Genomic DNA, 13,521 nt, shown 5'->3' with positions numbered 1-13,521 from the left:
CCCCCCAGAGTCCCCCTGCCCCCTCCCACCTCAGCCCCCTGCCCCCCGCAGCCCCCCCAGAGTCCCCCTGCCCCCTCCCACCTCAGCCCCCTGCCCCCCACAGCCCCCCCAGAGTCCCCCTGCCCACCTCAGCCCCCTGCCGCCCCCCCCGAGTCCCCCACCCCCTCCCACCTCAGCCCCCCCGGAGTCCCCACCTCAGCCCCTCCCTGCCCCCCTGACAGTCCCCCCCCGGAGTCCCCCTCCCACCACAACCCCCCCCGGAAGCCCCCCTGCCCCCCGCAGCCCTCCCCGGAGTCCCCCTGCACCCCTTCCCACCTCAGCCCCCCTGGCAGTACCCCCCGGCAGCCCCCCTCCCGCCGACCCGGCGCCCCTCCCCCTAGCAGCGCTGACCCCGGTCCCGCCCCTCAGGCCGGCGCCCCCCGCGCGCCCCCGCCCGCTCTCGGACCCCGCACGTGCCGCACGGAAGGCGCCATCCTCCCCCGACCCCGGAAACACAACAGCCCGCGTCACTTCCGGGGCGGGGCCGGAAGAGCCGCCCGGCGCCATGACCGCGCGCGGGACTGCGAGCCGCTACCTGAGCAGCGTCCTGCGCAACGGGCTGGGCCGCTACGTGTGTCAGCTGCAGCGCCTCAGCCTGGCCTTCAGCCCCGGCGGGCAGACCTCGCGCGGGGCCAGGTGCGTCCCCCGACCCCCCCCCCCGACCCCCGACCCCTGACCTCCAGCCGGGGCGGGAGCCCTGACCCCCCCCGACCCCCCCGACCGCTGACCTCCAGCCGGGGCGGGAGCCCCGACCCCCCCCGACCGCTGACCTCTAGCCGGGGCGGGAGCCCTGACCCCCCCCGACCTCCAGCCGGGGCGGGAGCCCTGACCCCCCCCCGACCCCCGACCTCCAGCCGGGGCGGGAGCCCTGACCCCCCCCCCGACCCCCGACCTCCAGCCGGGGCGGGAGCCCTGACCCCCCCCGACCCCCGACCTCCAGCCGGGGCGGGAGCCCTGACCCCCCCCCCCCCGACCCCCGACCTCCAGCCGGGGCGGGAGCCCTGACCCCCCCCCGACCCCCGACCTCTAGCCGGGGCGGGAGCCCTGACCCCCCCCCGACCCCCGACCTCCAGCCGGGGCGGGAGCCCTGACCCCCCCCCGACCCCCGACCTCCAGCCGGGGCGGGAGCCCTGACCCCCCCCCCGACCCCCGAACTCTAGCCGGGGCGGGAGCCCTGACCCGACCGCCGACCCCCGACCTCCAGCCGGGGCGGGAGCCCTGACCCCCCCCCCGACCCCCGATCTCCAGCCGGGGCGGGAGCCCTGACCCCCCCCGACCCCCGACCTCTAGCCGGGGCGGGAGCCCTGACCCCCCCCGACCTCCAGCCGGGGCGGGAGCCCTGACCCCTCCCCGACCTCCAGCCGGGGCGGGAGCCCTGACCCCCCCCGACCTCCAGCCGGGGCGGGAGCCCTGACCCCCCCCGACCTCCAGCCGGGGCGGGAGCCCTGACCCCCCCCCGACCTCCAGCCGGGGCGGGAGCCCTGACCCCCCCCCGACCTCCAGCCGGGGCGGGAGCCCTGACCCCCCCCGACCTCCAGCGGGGCGGGAGCCCTGACCCCCGACCCCCGACCTCTAGCCGGGGCGGGAGCCTGACCCCTGAGCTCCAGCCGGGGCGGGAGCCCTGACCCCCCCCCCGATCTCTAGCCGGGGCGGGAGCCCTGACCTCCCCCGACCCCTGACCTCCAGCCGGGGCGGGAGCCCTGACCCCCCCGACCCCTGACCTCTAGCCGGGGCGGGAGCCCTGACCCCTCTCCGACCTCCAGCCGGGGCGGGAGCCCTGACCCCCCCCGACCCCCGACCTCCAGCCGGGGCGGGAGCCCTGACCCCCCCCGACCTCCAGCCGGGGCGGGAGCCCTGACCCCCCCCGACCCCCGACCTCTAGACGGGGCCGGAGCCCTGACCCCCCCGACCTCTAGCCGGGGCGGGAGCCCTGACCCCCCCGACCTCCAGCCGGGGCGGGAGCCCTGACCCCCCCCCGACCTCCAGCCGGGGCGGGAGCCCTGACCCCCCCCCGACCTCCAGCCGGGGCGGGAGCCCTGACCCCCCCCGACCTCCAGCCGGGCGGGGAGCCCTGACCCCCCCCGACCTCCAGCCGGGGCGGGAGCCCTGACCCCCCCCGACCTCCAGCCGGGGCGGGAGCCCTGACCCCCCCCCGACCTCCACCGGGGGGGGAGCCCTGACCCCCCCCCGACCTCTAGCCGGGGCGGGAGCCCTGACCCCCCCCGACCTCCAGCCGGCGTCGGGAGCCCTGACCCCCCCCGACCTCTAGCCGGGGCGGGAGCCCTGAGCCCCCCCACCGACTCCAGCCGGGCGGGAGCCCGACCCCCCCCGCATCCAGCCGGGGCGGGAGCCCGACCCCCCCCCGACTCCAGCCGGGGCGGGAGCCCTGACCCCCCCCGACCTCCAGCCGGGGCGGGAGCCCTGACCCCCCCGACCCCTGACCTCCAGCCGGGGCGGGAGCCTGACCCCCCCCGACCTCCAGCCGGGGCGGGAGCCCTGACCCCCCCCGACCCCCGACCTCCAGCCGGGGCGGGAGCCCTGACCCCCCCGACCCCCGACCTCTAGCCGGGGCGGGAGCCCTGACCCCCCCGACCTCTAGCCGGGGCGGGAGCCCTGACCCCCCCGACCTCTAGCCGGGGCGGGAGCCCTGACCCCCCCGACCCCCGACCTCTAGCCGGGGCGGGAGCCCTGACCCCCCCGACCTCCAGCCGGGGCGGGAGCCCTGACCCCCCCGACCTCCAGCCGGGGCGGGAGCCCTGACCCCCCCCGACCCCCGACCCCCGACCTCCAGCCGGGGCGGGAGCCCTGACCCCCCCCCGACCTCCAGCCGGGGCGGGAGCCCTGACCCCCCCCCGACCCCCGACCTCCAGCCGGGGCGGGAGCCCTGACCCCCCCCCGACCTCCAGCCGGGGCGGGAGCCCTGACCCCCCCCGACCTCCAGCCGGGGCGGGAGCCTTGACCCCCCCCGACCCCCGACCGCCAGCCGGGGCGGGAGCCTTGACCCCCCCCGACCCCCGACCGCCAGCCGGGGCGGGAGCCCTGACCCCCCCGACCCCCGACCTCCAGCCGGGGCGGGAGCCCTGACCCCCCCCCCGACCCCCGACCTCCAGCCGGGGCGGGAGCCTTGACCCCCCCCCGACCTCTAGCCGGGGCGGGAGCCCTGATCTCTGATCTCTAGCCGGGGCGGGCGGGAGCCCTGACCCCCCTCCAGCCACTGCGCTCTGACCTCTACCTGGGGGGGGAACCCTGACCCCCCCCGACTTCTAGTCGGGGCGGGCGGGTGCCGTGACCCCCCCAGCCACTGCACTCTGACCTCTACCCGGGGGGGGAAGGTGTGTACAGGCAACCCCTGACCCCCAGGCACTCTGACCACGCACGGAGGGCACATTAAGATCTGTGCACTAAGCTCCTACTCCCTGCACTCCAACCTTTCAGCCTGGCTCCCGTGTCTCACTCAGTGGGCTCGAGGTGCCAGGTGGGTGGTCTCGAGGTCGGGGGAGCACACCTGCACCCTGACTCCTTCTGTAAGGTGGTCATAGAGCTCACATATAGGTGGTATACTACTGCCCCCTCACCTCTGATTTCTCCCTGCTTTTTTGTTGTAGAGGCTACATAGAAGAGAAGGTGTTGGACTTTGCCAAGCAGAACCCTGGTGTGGTGGTATACGTGACCCCACAGAAATGCAGAAGTCCCACAGTGGTTGCAGAATATTGTAAGTATGAAAAATGCTGCTTCCAACTTAAATGAAGGGGAGACTTGTTGAGAATTCCCCGGGTATTTAACAGTCATCCCGGAAAACGGGTTTTAAAGCATCACCTTGGAGGGTGCTTCCTCCCAGATCAAAGAGACTTGCACTAAAGGGAAGAGCTGTATGAAGGTAAAAGATAACTTAATCCACTTTGAAAGTGGAGTTAAACGAGAACTAGGCATTCTTACTTTAGAATAAGAGTGTCCACACATGGAATTATTCAGAACTAGCTAGAGTGCTTTAAATTTACATGCTGTCTTAATCTGAATTAATTTTCAAGCACCGACAAGTCCCAGCTTCTAGATTTATGACAACGGATTTCTCTGGCGGTAGAGCTGCAAGTCTTTTGTAGATGGAGAGAATCAAACTCCACGAAGTAAAACTATACCCAGACCAGACAGACGGCTGGATTGGGGGGAATACGCTCTTGGAAGTATAATGCAGTTCATATTGTGCTGTCAAAGTGCCCAAGAAAATGATAGCTTTTGTTAAATGGACACCCAGTTTAGTCATAGTCTTAAAATCATGCATCTGTTAAAGCAACAAAAAGAACTAACAAGAAACTAAAAGGAAGTTTGTGTAAGCTTGCTTTTGACAGCACATATGCCTCACGTACTCCAGTTCCCCTGTTTGGGGTCTCTTGCAGCAGGAAAGAAGAGAAAAAACTATTTAAAAAATGTGATTGTAAGACCACAGCAGTTGGTCGGGACCAGATGTAGGACCTGAAAGTATATTTAAATCATTGTTTGTCAGCTTGAAATCCATGAGAGACAAGGCGGGTGAGATAGTCTTTTATTGGCCTAATTTCTGTAGGTGGAAGAGACAAAGACAAGCTTTCAACCTACACAGAGATCAGCCCTGAAGAACAGCTCTGTGTAGCTCAAAAGTTTGTCTCTTCCACCAACAAAAGTTGGTCCAATAAAAGTTATTACCTCACCCACCTTGTCTGTCTCATTTCCTGGCAGGTACGTGGTTATAGCAACACTGCTAATTTGAAATCTAGGCAGTTTCAAAGGGCTTTTAACATCTCTCCAGGGAAGTACAACCTTAGCATCGCAGTATGGCTTCTGAAGGGTAGGTGGTGCTGTTTCCCTGAATAGATTTCTCACATGCACAAATAAGACAAAAAGCAGCGTAAAGAACTGTATCTGGAGAAGAAAATGCAAAGCACTCAGCATTTTGCTGTGGACAGAAAGGCTAGAGAGGCATTGACTTGATCACATGTGGAAAAGCATTGATCTGAGACGTGTCCTCTTAGAATCAGCTCTTGCTGGCAGTAGGTTATTGTTTGGCAATTCAGAGCTTGGAGTAGCTGTACAGAAAGTCACTTCTGCCTCTGAGTTTTGCTCACTGGAAATGGTGAGATCATTGCACAGTGCCCCCAAGCAGCTAGGTTGCTGGCAGAAGACAGGACCCTGTCCCAAAGCGCTTACAGGCTAAATGATGGACTAGACAGACAAGGGAGGATATAACACATGATAAGAAAGGACCCAGACTGCTGAAAGAGGATCACTCAGTTTAGTTGCTTAGATGATCTGGCGAGGAGAGCCCTGTTAGCACTTGATCCGATGGCACAGTCGGTCACGTCTGGGTGGTAGGGGGGAGAGGTAAGTATTTCCTTGTAGGTGATGCAGCAGAAGCAAGTTTTGAGGAGTGATGTGGATCAGGGGAGGGCAGCCATTTGCCCAGGAGGTTTCTGAAGGAAAGGGTATCCCAAGCTGTGGGGACAGAGGCACATGGTAGAGCAGCTGCAGAGGCTGGGGTCACTGGGAGAGCAGAAAGTGGGGAGGGGACGCCAGCAGAGGTGTAGCAAGGCCCTGAAGGCAAAGGAGGAGCCAGAGAAGTGGCTCACAACAGGCGAGGGTGCAGGAGTAAGTGATATTCAGGTGCAGCATTTAGGATGGGCTGGAGCAGGGGAGGAGGTAGATGTAATTGGGACAGGGGTAGAGGAGGGGGCTGGTCACTGGGCAAATCCCCTTTGCTGCTGAGCACCCCCCGATCAGGCTCCCCTTCTCCCACCCTGCTGGGCCTGCAGCCCCATGGTCAGTTGTCTCCTGATCTCCGGCCGAGGAAGTGTTCAAGAGCTCAGTGGTTTGGCTGAAGGCGATGGCTGTCTGCAGCCTGCGTGCAGCCCTCTTCCTATGCAGGAGTGCCATAGCATACTCCCCTTAGCCAGGCTGCCACCCGGGCATCACGCAGAGCGTGGCTATCCCAGCTGGCAAACCCAAGCAGCTCTGTAAGGATCAGCAATTGTCTTAAAGTGCAGTTTCCTGCTGGTGTTTTAACCCTCCCCATGCCCACCAGGGAACTCCTTTCCCCAGCCCTGCGTCCCCCTGCCCCCAGAGCGGGCTCTGAACACCGGGAGCGATTGGAAGAGAACAGACTGTCCTGGCGAGGACAGCCCAGACACCGACCGAGTCCCTGCACATGCTTCTCCGAGTGGAGCTGAAACCTGCCAGTGCTGAGCTACGGGAGAACTCGCCCCTTCTTGTCCTCCAGCCTGCCCCCTCCTCAGGTCTCTGGCAGGCTCCTGATGGGAGTGCGTTACCCGGCTGTGTTCCATTCACTGACCGCTCGTTAAGATCACTCCCATCCTGGAGAAAGCCAAGGCCTCTTCTCCCAACAGCAAAGGGGTTAATGGCCACAAGTGCCATTGGCTCTCCATAACTGGTGGGAGGGTCTCGGGAGAGACCCCTGGCCCTGGATCTCCCGCATGGGCCTTGCGGCACATTCTCCCCTTGGTCAGGCTGGAGTGGGGCTGTTGGGTTCACTGCAGGGATGCGCGTGTTGTTACAGGGAAGCAGGAGTCCTTCGCTGGCCCTTCAGCCAAAAGACCAGTGATGTTTCCTGTCTGGCTCTTCATAAGGTGCCAGAGCACCGATCAAAAATCTTGCCCATTGCAAGGGCCGTGGCTACCTGTCAGCCCATCCTGACTGACACCTCTGAATGCCGCTGGCAGGAGTATTGAGGCTAGCAGTCCTACAGCCTGTGTGCAGTGAGCTGGTGGGGTCTCAGCTTGGGGGCTAGCTGCCTGCACTGCCCCCAGCGCCATCACAGTGCTCCCTAAGACGGCTGAACCCGCGCTGGAGCCCTTTAGCCAGTAACTGGCCCATTCAGAACCGCTCTCTGACACTCAGCAGAGGCAAGGCGCCTTGGTGCAGGGAGAACCTGCCCTGCCGCTAGCTGGAGCTCTCCTGCTCGGTTCCCCCCACGGCCGCCGCGGCCCCTTTCAGCAGCACAGCTAGAGAGCTGAGCAGGGATTTTAAAAATCAGGCCATGAGGAGCCGCAGGAGGCTCTAGCGCACGCTCGTGGAACGGGACCTGCCACTGCAGATCGCATCACGCTGGGCTGAGAATAGCGGCTGCCCCTCTTCCCAGCTTGCACAGGAATCGCCCCGGGGTCTGGCAGGAAGGGGGCTTGCCTGGGCGTGGGCCACGTTGATTCCCTGGGAGGGCCAGGTACGCAACTAGTAGGAGGCGAGAGAAACGAAGATGGGCCCCTCGCTGTGCTGTGCCAGCACGGAGCCCCACGGACAGTGCTGAGAGAGGGGCCTTCCTGCTGAGCCGACAGGAGCACGGGCCCTGTTATTCCTGCGGGGGCTGGATGACACGTGCAGCTGACAAGATGCCGATCCTTGTGCCTCCCACTGGGGGCAGAACAGCCAGATGCCCCCTCAGCCCAAAGCTAGCAGAAGTGTAGGAATCTCTCCTGCATCCCCCTCCGAGGGGTAGCTGGGTGGGAAGGACAGAGGAGTCTGGCTTGCAGCCTCACGCCCAGACCTACAGCTAAGCAGGCGTGGATCAGGGCAATATTTCGACGGCCAAATTCCAAATGGGGAGGGTGATCTACCACCCCAAGCCCCCTGTAGTTTAAATTGTTTCTCCTTTGCATCCCATCCTCAAGTGTTGTGCAGTGTTGCTGTGCACAGTTAAACAGCTGCCACGTTCCACCCCAGAGGTGGCTGCATTTCAGCGGGGGAGGGGGTCAGAGTCCATGTAGCTCACATTGGGTTCCCTTTAAATGAGGCGCTGCAGACGTGTGCTTTATTACTAGCCTTGTCACTGTATTTCTTTTGCACCCCAGGTCTTCAGAGACCTCCATGCCGAGCGTAGCCTGTCTGTCTGGCGATAGGATCCGGTCTGGGCTAACTCCCTGGGCTCTTCTCTCTCCTTCCAGTGAACGGAGCAGTGAGGGAAGAGATCATCGCTGACAAGACGGTGGCTGAGATAACGCAGCTGGTCCAGAAGCTGGCCAACCAGTCGGGGCTGGAGATCATTCGCATCCGCAAGCCCTTCCACACAGACAACCCCAGCATCCAGGGCCAGTGGCACCCATTCACCAACAAGCCGAGCACCCTCCCCATGCAGAGCCTGCGCAGACTGGAGCAGCAGCCTAATAAAGTGTGACCTGCTGGAAAGAGTGTGACCGAGCACTGTGTGTGTGTGGGGTGGGGGGAACGACACACCTCTCTGGTTCAGATCCAGGGATCCGTGGGTTAAATACTTCTGAGAAGTGTCGGCCGTTGACCCAGCCCATAGTTAATAGTAACTCTTGGCACTACAGGGGCCTTGCAACTGAACATCTTTAAGTACTTAAAGCCCCTGGGATGCAAAGACCCTTTATCCCACCTTGCAAATGGGGAAATAGAGGCACAGAGAAGGGAGGAGTCTTGCCCCTGGTCACTCAGCAGCAAATAGAACCAGGAGTCCTAATTCCTGTTGTATCTAGTAGTCAGCTGTCCTGTTCCACCCCAGAGACAGCTGCATTTCGGGGGGAGAGATCTCTACCCCAAGAGTCTGTAATGCATCAGGGGATCAAGGAGCTGTAGGAGGCAGCTCTTCTTTCAGTCCCAGCCCCCACACTCACCTTCGCAAAGTCCCGAACTTTTTCTCCCATCCCAGCTTTAAGGCCTTGCAGCCTTACCTCCCAGGCCTGGGCCCCTGGTGGGCTGTTCACGGGGGGGAATAAATGAAGCGTTTCTCGTCGAGGGGGGTTTCAAGTTCCCAACAGATGTGGTTGTCCCCCCACTTGCCCTGGGGGAATTCCACCGCCAGGCCGTTCCGCCTGATTCTTCACGCTGCTTCGGCGCCGATTTCCTGCAGCAGGAAGCAATGAGCAGCGTTTCTCGCTGTGATGGCGAGATCTGGCAGGCCTTCAGAGCAATGGCTGCCCTCTCCCCCGCCGAAGCACGGCCGGACGGGGAGCAGAAATTCAGGTCCTGCTGCAAGGCTGGTGCGGCTCTGGAGAAAACCCAGGGGGGGAAACCCCCCAGATCTTTAGCCCATGGAATGGGGGAAGGGGTGGACTGCTGGGACCCGGAGTCAGACACAGCCAGGTGGTAGATGGCCAGCTGTTCACCGGGACTCCCGCAACCCTCGCTGATTGGAAGGTGGATGGATGAGGGGGCTCCATCACAGGGGGAGCCGTGCTGGCTGCTGGGCAGCCCCCCACAATTGGCCTAAGGTGGGAGGGTGTTTATGCACCTTGAAGGGGATTTCTGCCAGCGAGGGGCCTGGGCTCAGCAGCCCTGGGGTAGGAGAGTTGGGTTGCTGGCAGAGCAGGATCCGTTCCTCCCCGCGCTGGCCCAGCACCGCTTGGTCTCTGTGACCCATTCAGCCCTTGGCCAGTCGGCATGAACAGAGATGGGGGGGTTCTGCCACACAGATGGGGCAGGGACCAACACCCACCCACCAGCCCTGAGCGGTGCCAGGGACATGGACCCCACAATCCCCTCCCGGGCCGGGGCAGGCTCAAGGCAGGGCAGCACCCAGGCAGGCTGTACCGTGCTCCCCTGACAGTGGTGGGTGGGGTGCAGCCCCCCAACCCCTGCTGAAGCACCTGGAACCTGGCTGCTCTCTCCCGGGGAGGACAGGCCCAGCTCCAGCCATGGCAGGGGCACTACCGTGGGCTGTATGGCCCAGCAGCCCCTTCCCTAGCCTGTGCCAGCCAGGTGCCTGGCCTCCTCCTGCAGGTGTGGGGGGCAGGGGAAAGGCCAGACAGGGGCTTCACCCCAACAACTAGCAAAGGCCACTGACCAGAGAGCTAGGGGCCTGCTACCCCCCTTATTCTCCCCCCCCCATGATCCGCACCCCCTCCAGCGGGCACAGGGACGTGCCACCCACCAGCCCATCCACCCCCTGCCACGTGCTCCCTCCCCCACAGCCATCCCTGGGCCCAGCGGGGCGGTCATGCCGTGCTGTGCTGGGTCACACAGGCCATGATCACACCCCCGTCACCAGCAGGAGGTACCCGCAGGGCCTGAGCATGGCTCTGGGCAGACCCACACCAACCCTGCCCCCCGCTTGGTTGGGGGTCCTGGCAGCACCAGCCCTGTCCCCTACTTGAAGGGCAGGCGTCTGGACTAAGCCGCTCATCTGGCCAATGCTGGCGCATCCAGCCCTTCCCTGGCAGCGCCGTCTGTCGCCTGCAGCCCTGGCCCACCCAAGCCTGCTCTGGCCTCCCTGTCTAAGGGGCCACCTGGCTCCTCCTTTCCCTGGGGGCCCCAAACCCCCTTGCCCTGGCAGGAAGCTGGCGGCATCCAACATGGCTAGACAGGGCAGCCCTGCCAGGTTTCCAGACCCCAGAGTGGGGAGGGCAGGAAGCCCTGCCAGTTCGTTAGTACAGCCACAGCTTCAAGCACCTCTGCAAGGGGCTGTAGCTCAAACAGCTGGGGCATGGCCCCAATTCACACACCCCAGCTGATCCTCTCATGGGAGAATGGGCCCTTACTGCTCCACCCCCTTAGGCCAATCGCGGGGGGCTGCCCAGCAGCCAGCACGGCTCCCCCTGGGACAAAGCCCCCTCATCCACCCCCCCTTCCAGTCAGCGAGGGTTGAGGGAGCCCTGGTGAACAGCTGGCCATCTACCACCTGGCTGTGTCTGACTCCGGGTCCCTGCAGTCCACCCCTTCCCCCATTCCATAAGGTTGGGGTGCACACAGACCCCCTGCCATGGGGGTGGGGAATAGGGGACCCTGGCATGGGGGGGGAACAGAACCCCTCATGGAAGGAGGGATTGTAGGGAGTTGCTGAGAACCCCAGCTATAGCGGGGGTACACGGGAAGATGGGTGGGGCCGTGAGCTCTGAAGCACCCTGCCCCACTAACAGATGTCGACAGCGTCTTTCACCATGCAGGATCCCCAAGGGCCCCAGAGCACAAACACTCCACCCACTGCTGAAATGCGACCACTTCTGGGGAGGCCGTGCCACCACTACGCAGTTTAGGCCAGGAAGGCATGCCGTGCTCCATCACCAGTGAGGCGGGGTGCAATGGCCCGAGTCAGAGCATGGCCCGGACACCAGGGCTCACCCCCTGTGCCAGCGAGTAGGAGCGGTCTTGGGGGTCTTGAGCCTGGCCACCAGCAAGTAGCAATCCTGCTTTGCCTTCCTCCCGCCAGGTCTCCTGGCTCCTCAGGCCAGCTGGGGGTGGGAGGAGGAGAACTTATGCATGAGCTAATTCTTCCTCCCACCGCCTGCATGGTGAGGAGCAGGCCAGCCCCAGGTGCATAAAACCCGCCTTACCAATGCAGGGCCTCATGCTCTGAGCCACCTCCTCCCAGCACATACTACTCCCCTGCCCCCAATCCCTGGGGTTTATAGCCAGCGGGCCCACCCACAGGGCTTGAGAGAGCCAGCCCCTTAACCCTTCCCTGGCTGGGCCTGTGCAGATCAGCCTGGGGCAGGGCGGATTCGGAGCTCAGCCGGGCAGGATGCCCCGGCATGGGGCAGGAGGGAAGCACAGCACCCAGCTCATGTGGGGACACCGATCGCCCAGCGTTGGCATCTCTGCCCCTCACATGGGTGGGGGGGGCGAAGGAAGCCACCAACTCCCTTGCGCCCAGACTCCGGCTCAGGAGCTCCTTGTCCCCACCGGGGCCGGGCCGAGGGGTTTCCCCACCCCACACACGCAGGGCCCTCAAGGGCTTAGTCGGCAGCATCCCCAGCACTGGCTCTGGATGGACGCTCCCGGCCGCAGCTCGCAGCCCTTGCTGGGATGGGACCCGCCGGCTAGTCCCTGTTCGGTGGTGTTAAAAGAGCAGCCATGGGTGGCAGTGGAGGGGATGTGGGGTGAGATCTCGTTCCCCACCCCTCTGTCCAAGCATGCACCATCCTTGTACCCTGCCACCCTCAGCGCAGCCCCATTGCTGAGGGGTTGAGTTTCTCCCAAGGTTACTAAGGGATCAGTGTTTCTGCAAAGTGGAATTTCCTGCGCCGATCACCCACCGGGCTCCTGGCTCGGCTGATGAAACCCAGCTGTTCCTGCCTGACAACGGCCCGGGGACAGCAGCAGAAAAATTGAGAGGGGAGCCTGAGTGCCTGGCTCTCCCTGGAGCCTCAGACTCCCCAGCCCGGCTGATCCATGGCATCGGACGTGCCTTGGCATCTGCTTTCGGGATGTGGCCCAGCCGGGGGTGCCAGGGCCTGCACACATGGTACCTGTCTCAGTCCTCGTGTGCATCTGGCAGCAAGGTCCAAGCACAGGTCTGGGAAGTCCCAGCAGCAAGTCTCTGCCACGCATCCCCCAACACACCCTCCCCGGGCCACAAGCTTGTGCCGGTGAGAGGCAGTCGCGCCCGCCTAGAGCTCGGCTGGGCTCTTTGTGACCGGACCTGTCTGCAGTGTTTGGGCAGCGCCTGGCACGCTGGGGCCCCGTCGGGTTGGCCCCTCGAGGGTCTACGGCACCGGACCCCATAGATCCTAACAGCCGCGAACTGTCCCAGCCCTGTGGTTGTGCGGGTGGGGGTGGGAGTCTTGGGCTACCACAAGCAGCCAGGGTTAAATTCCTCCACGCCGATGAGGAGCCCTGGGGTGACCCAGTGCGGCTGCTTTCTGGCAGGGCCAGGATCAGACCTTCACAGGGGGGCTTCGCCCCGTTTCCACAGGGTTCTCACCCCTTCCTTTGAAGCAGCTGCTGCTGGCCACGCTCTGCTCCGGGGTGGGGACTCCTACGGCAAGGGTGAAGCGTTTCCTGCTAGCCGGCTCCCCCAGCTGCCCTCCTGGCCAGGGGGAGCGGCCAGGCCTCAGGGTTGGTCCCTCCCCCTCCCAAGACCTGAGCTTCTCCCCTGAGCCTGGCCATGGCGCCACGGGCCAGTCGCCTTCATTGCCCCGAAGGGTTTGGCCAACTAGAAGGGGCTGGGCTCCTTCCCAGCAGCTGATCCCCTGGTGGAGCTGAGGCTCAGCAAAGGGCTTTGCAACTGGGAGAGGTGATGGGGGGGGGATGACACCCACCCCCGCCCCCAGCTTCAGGCAAGGCAGAGATGGTCCCAGGCAATCTGAGGGGACGGGCAAACAACGGAGACACCAGGTGTAAACCAGCATGGCTGCCGACCCCCCGGCTCCTTGGGCATCCTGCCACCCCGGTGCTATCTGGTGTTGAGACACAAAGCAACCAGCTGCCTGGGAATCTCTGCCACTGACCTGCTGGGTGACCCTGAGCAAGTCCCTGCCCCCTCTGTGCCTCAGTTTCCCTCAAACCTCTCATCTGTTTAGCATGTGAGCTCTTGGGGGCAAGGACTGCCTCACTCTGTGCCTGTACAGTGCCTGGCACAATGGGGGCCGTAATTTCAAGGTGCCACCACAAAGACCTGCTACTGACAGTAATCCTGGGCTGGCCCATAGTGCCAGCACGCCCTGGGGATTGCAGCACTGATCAGTAGTTGTGAACACGCTTTCAAAAGGAGGGGCAGGATCATTTGCTCCATGTTACAGATGGGGAAATTGAGGCACCGGGTCG

At 64.0% G+C, this 13,521-nt stretch overlaps 1 protein-coding gene across 2 annotated transcripts; it reads left to right on the top strand.

The window, feature by feature from the left end:
• The first annotated feature begins 503 nt into the window (after nt 1–503).
• Nucleotides 504–8,205, top strand: MRPL43 (mitochondrial ribosomal protein L43). Of its 2 annotated transcripts, none has more exons than XM_038410168.2 (3): nt 504–675; nt 3,645–3,751; nt 7,965–8,205. In XM_038410168.2, the coding sequence occupies exons 1-3, from the start codon at nt 545–547 to the stop codon at nt 8,192–8,194; spliced, it is 468 nt and encodes a 155-aa protein (XP_038266096.1). In that variant the 5' UTR covers nt 504–544; the 3' UTR covers nt 8,195–8,205. The 2 variants fall into 2 exon arrangements, with proteins under 2 accessions (XP_038266096.1, XP_043374757.1); XM_043518822.1 differs by lacking the exon at nt 7,965–8,205 and adding an exon at nt 4,601–5,670.
• The last annotated feature ends 5,316 nt before the right edge of the window (nt 8,206–13,521 follow it).

Source organism: Dermochelys coriacea, chromosome 7 (assembly GCF_009764565.3).
Source record: "Dermochelys coriacea isolate rDerCor1 chromosome 7, rDerCor1.pri.v4, whole genome shotgun sequence".
NCBI classification, from domain to species: domain Eukaryota; kingdom Metazoa; phylum Chordata; order Testudines; family Dermochelyidae; genus Dermochelys; species Dermochelys coriacea.
This window is presented reverse-complemented; position numbering and strand designations above follow the sequence as displayed.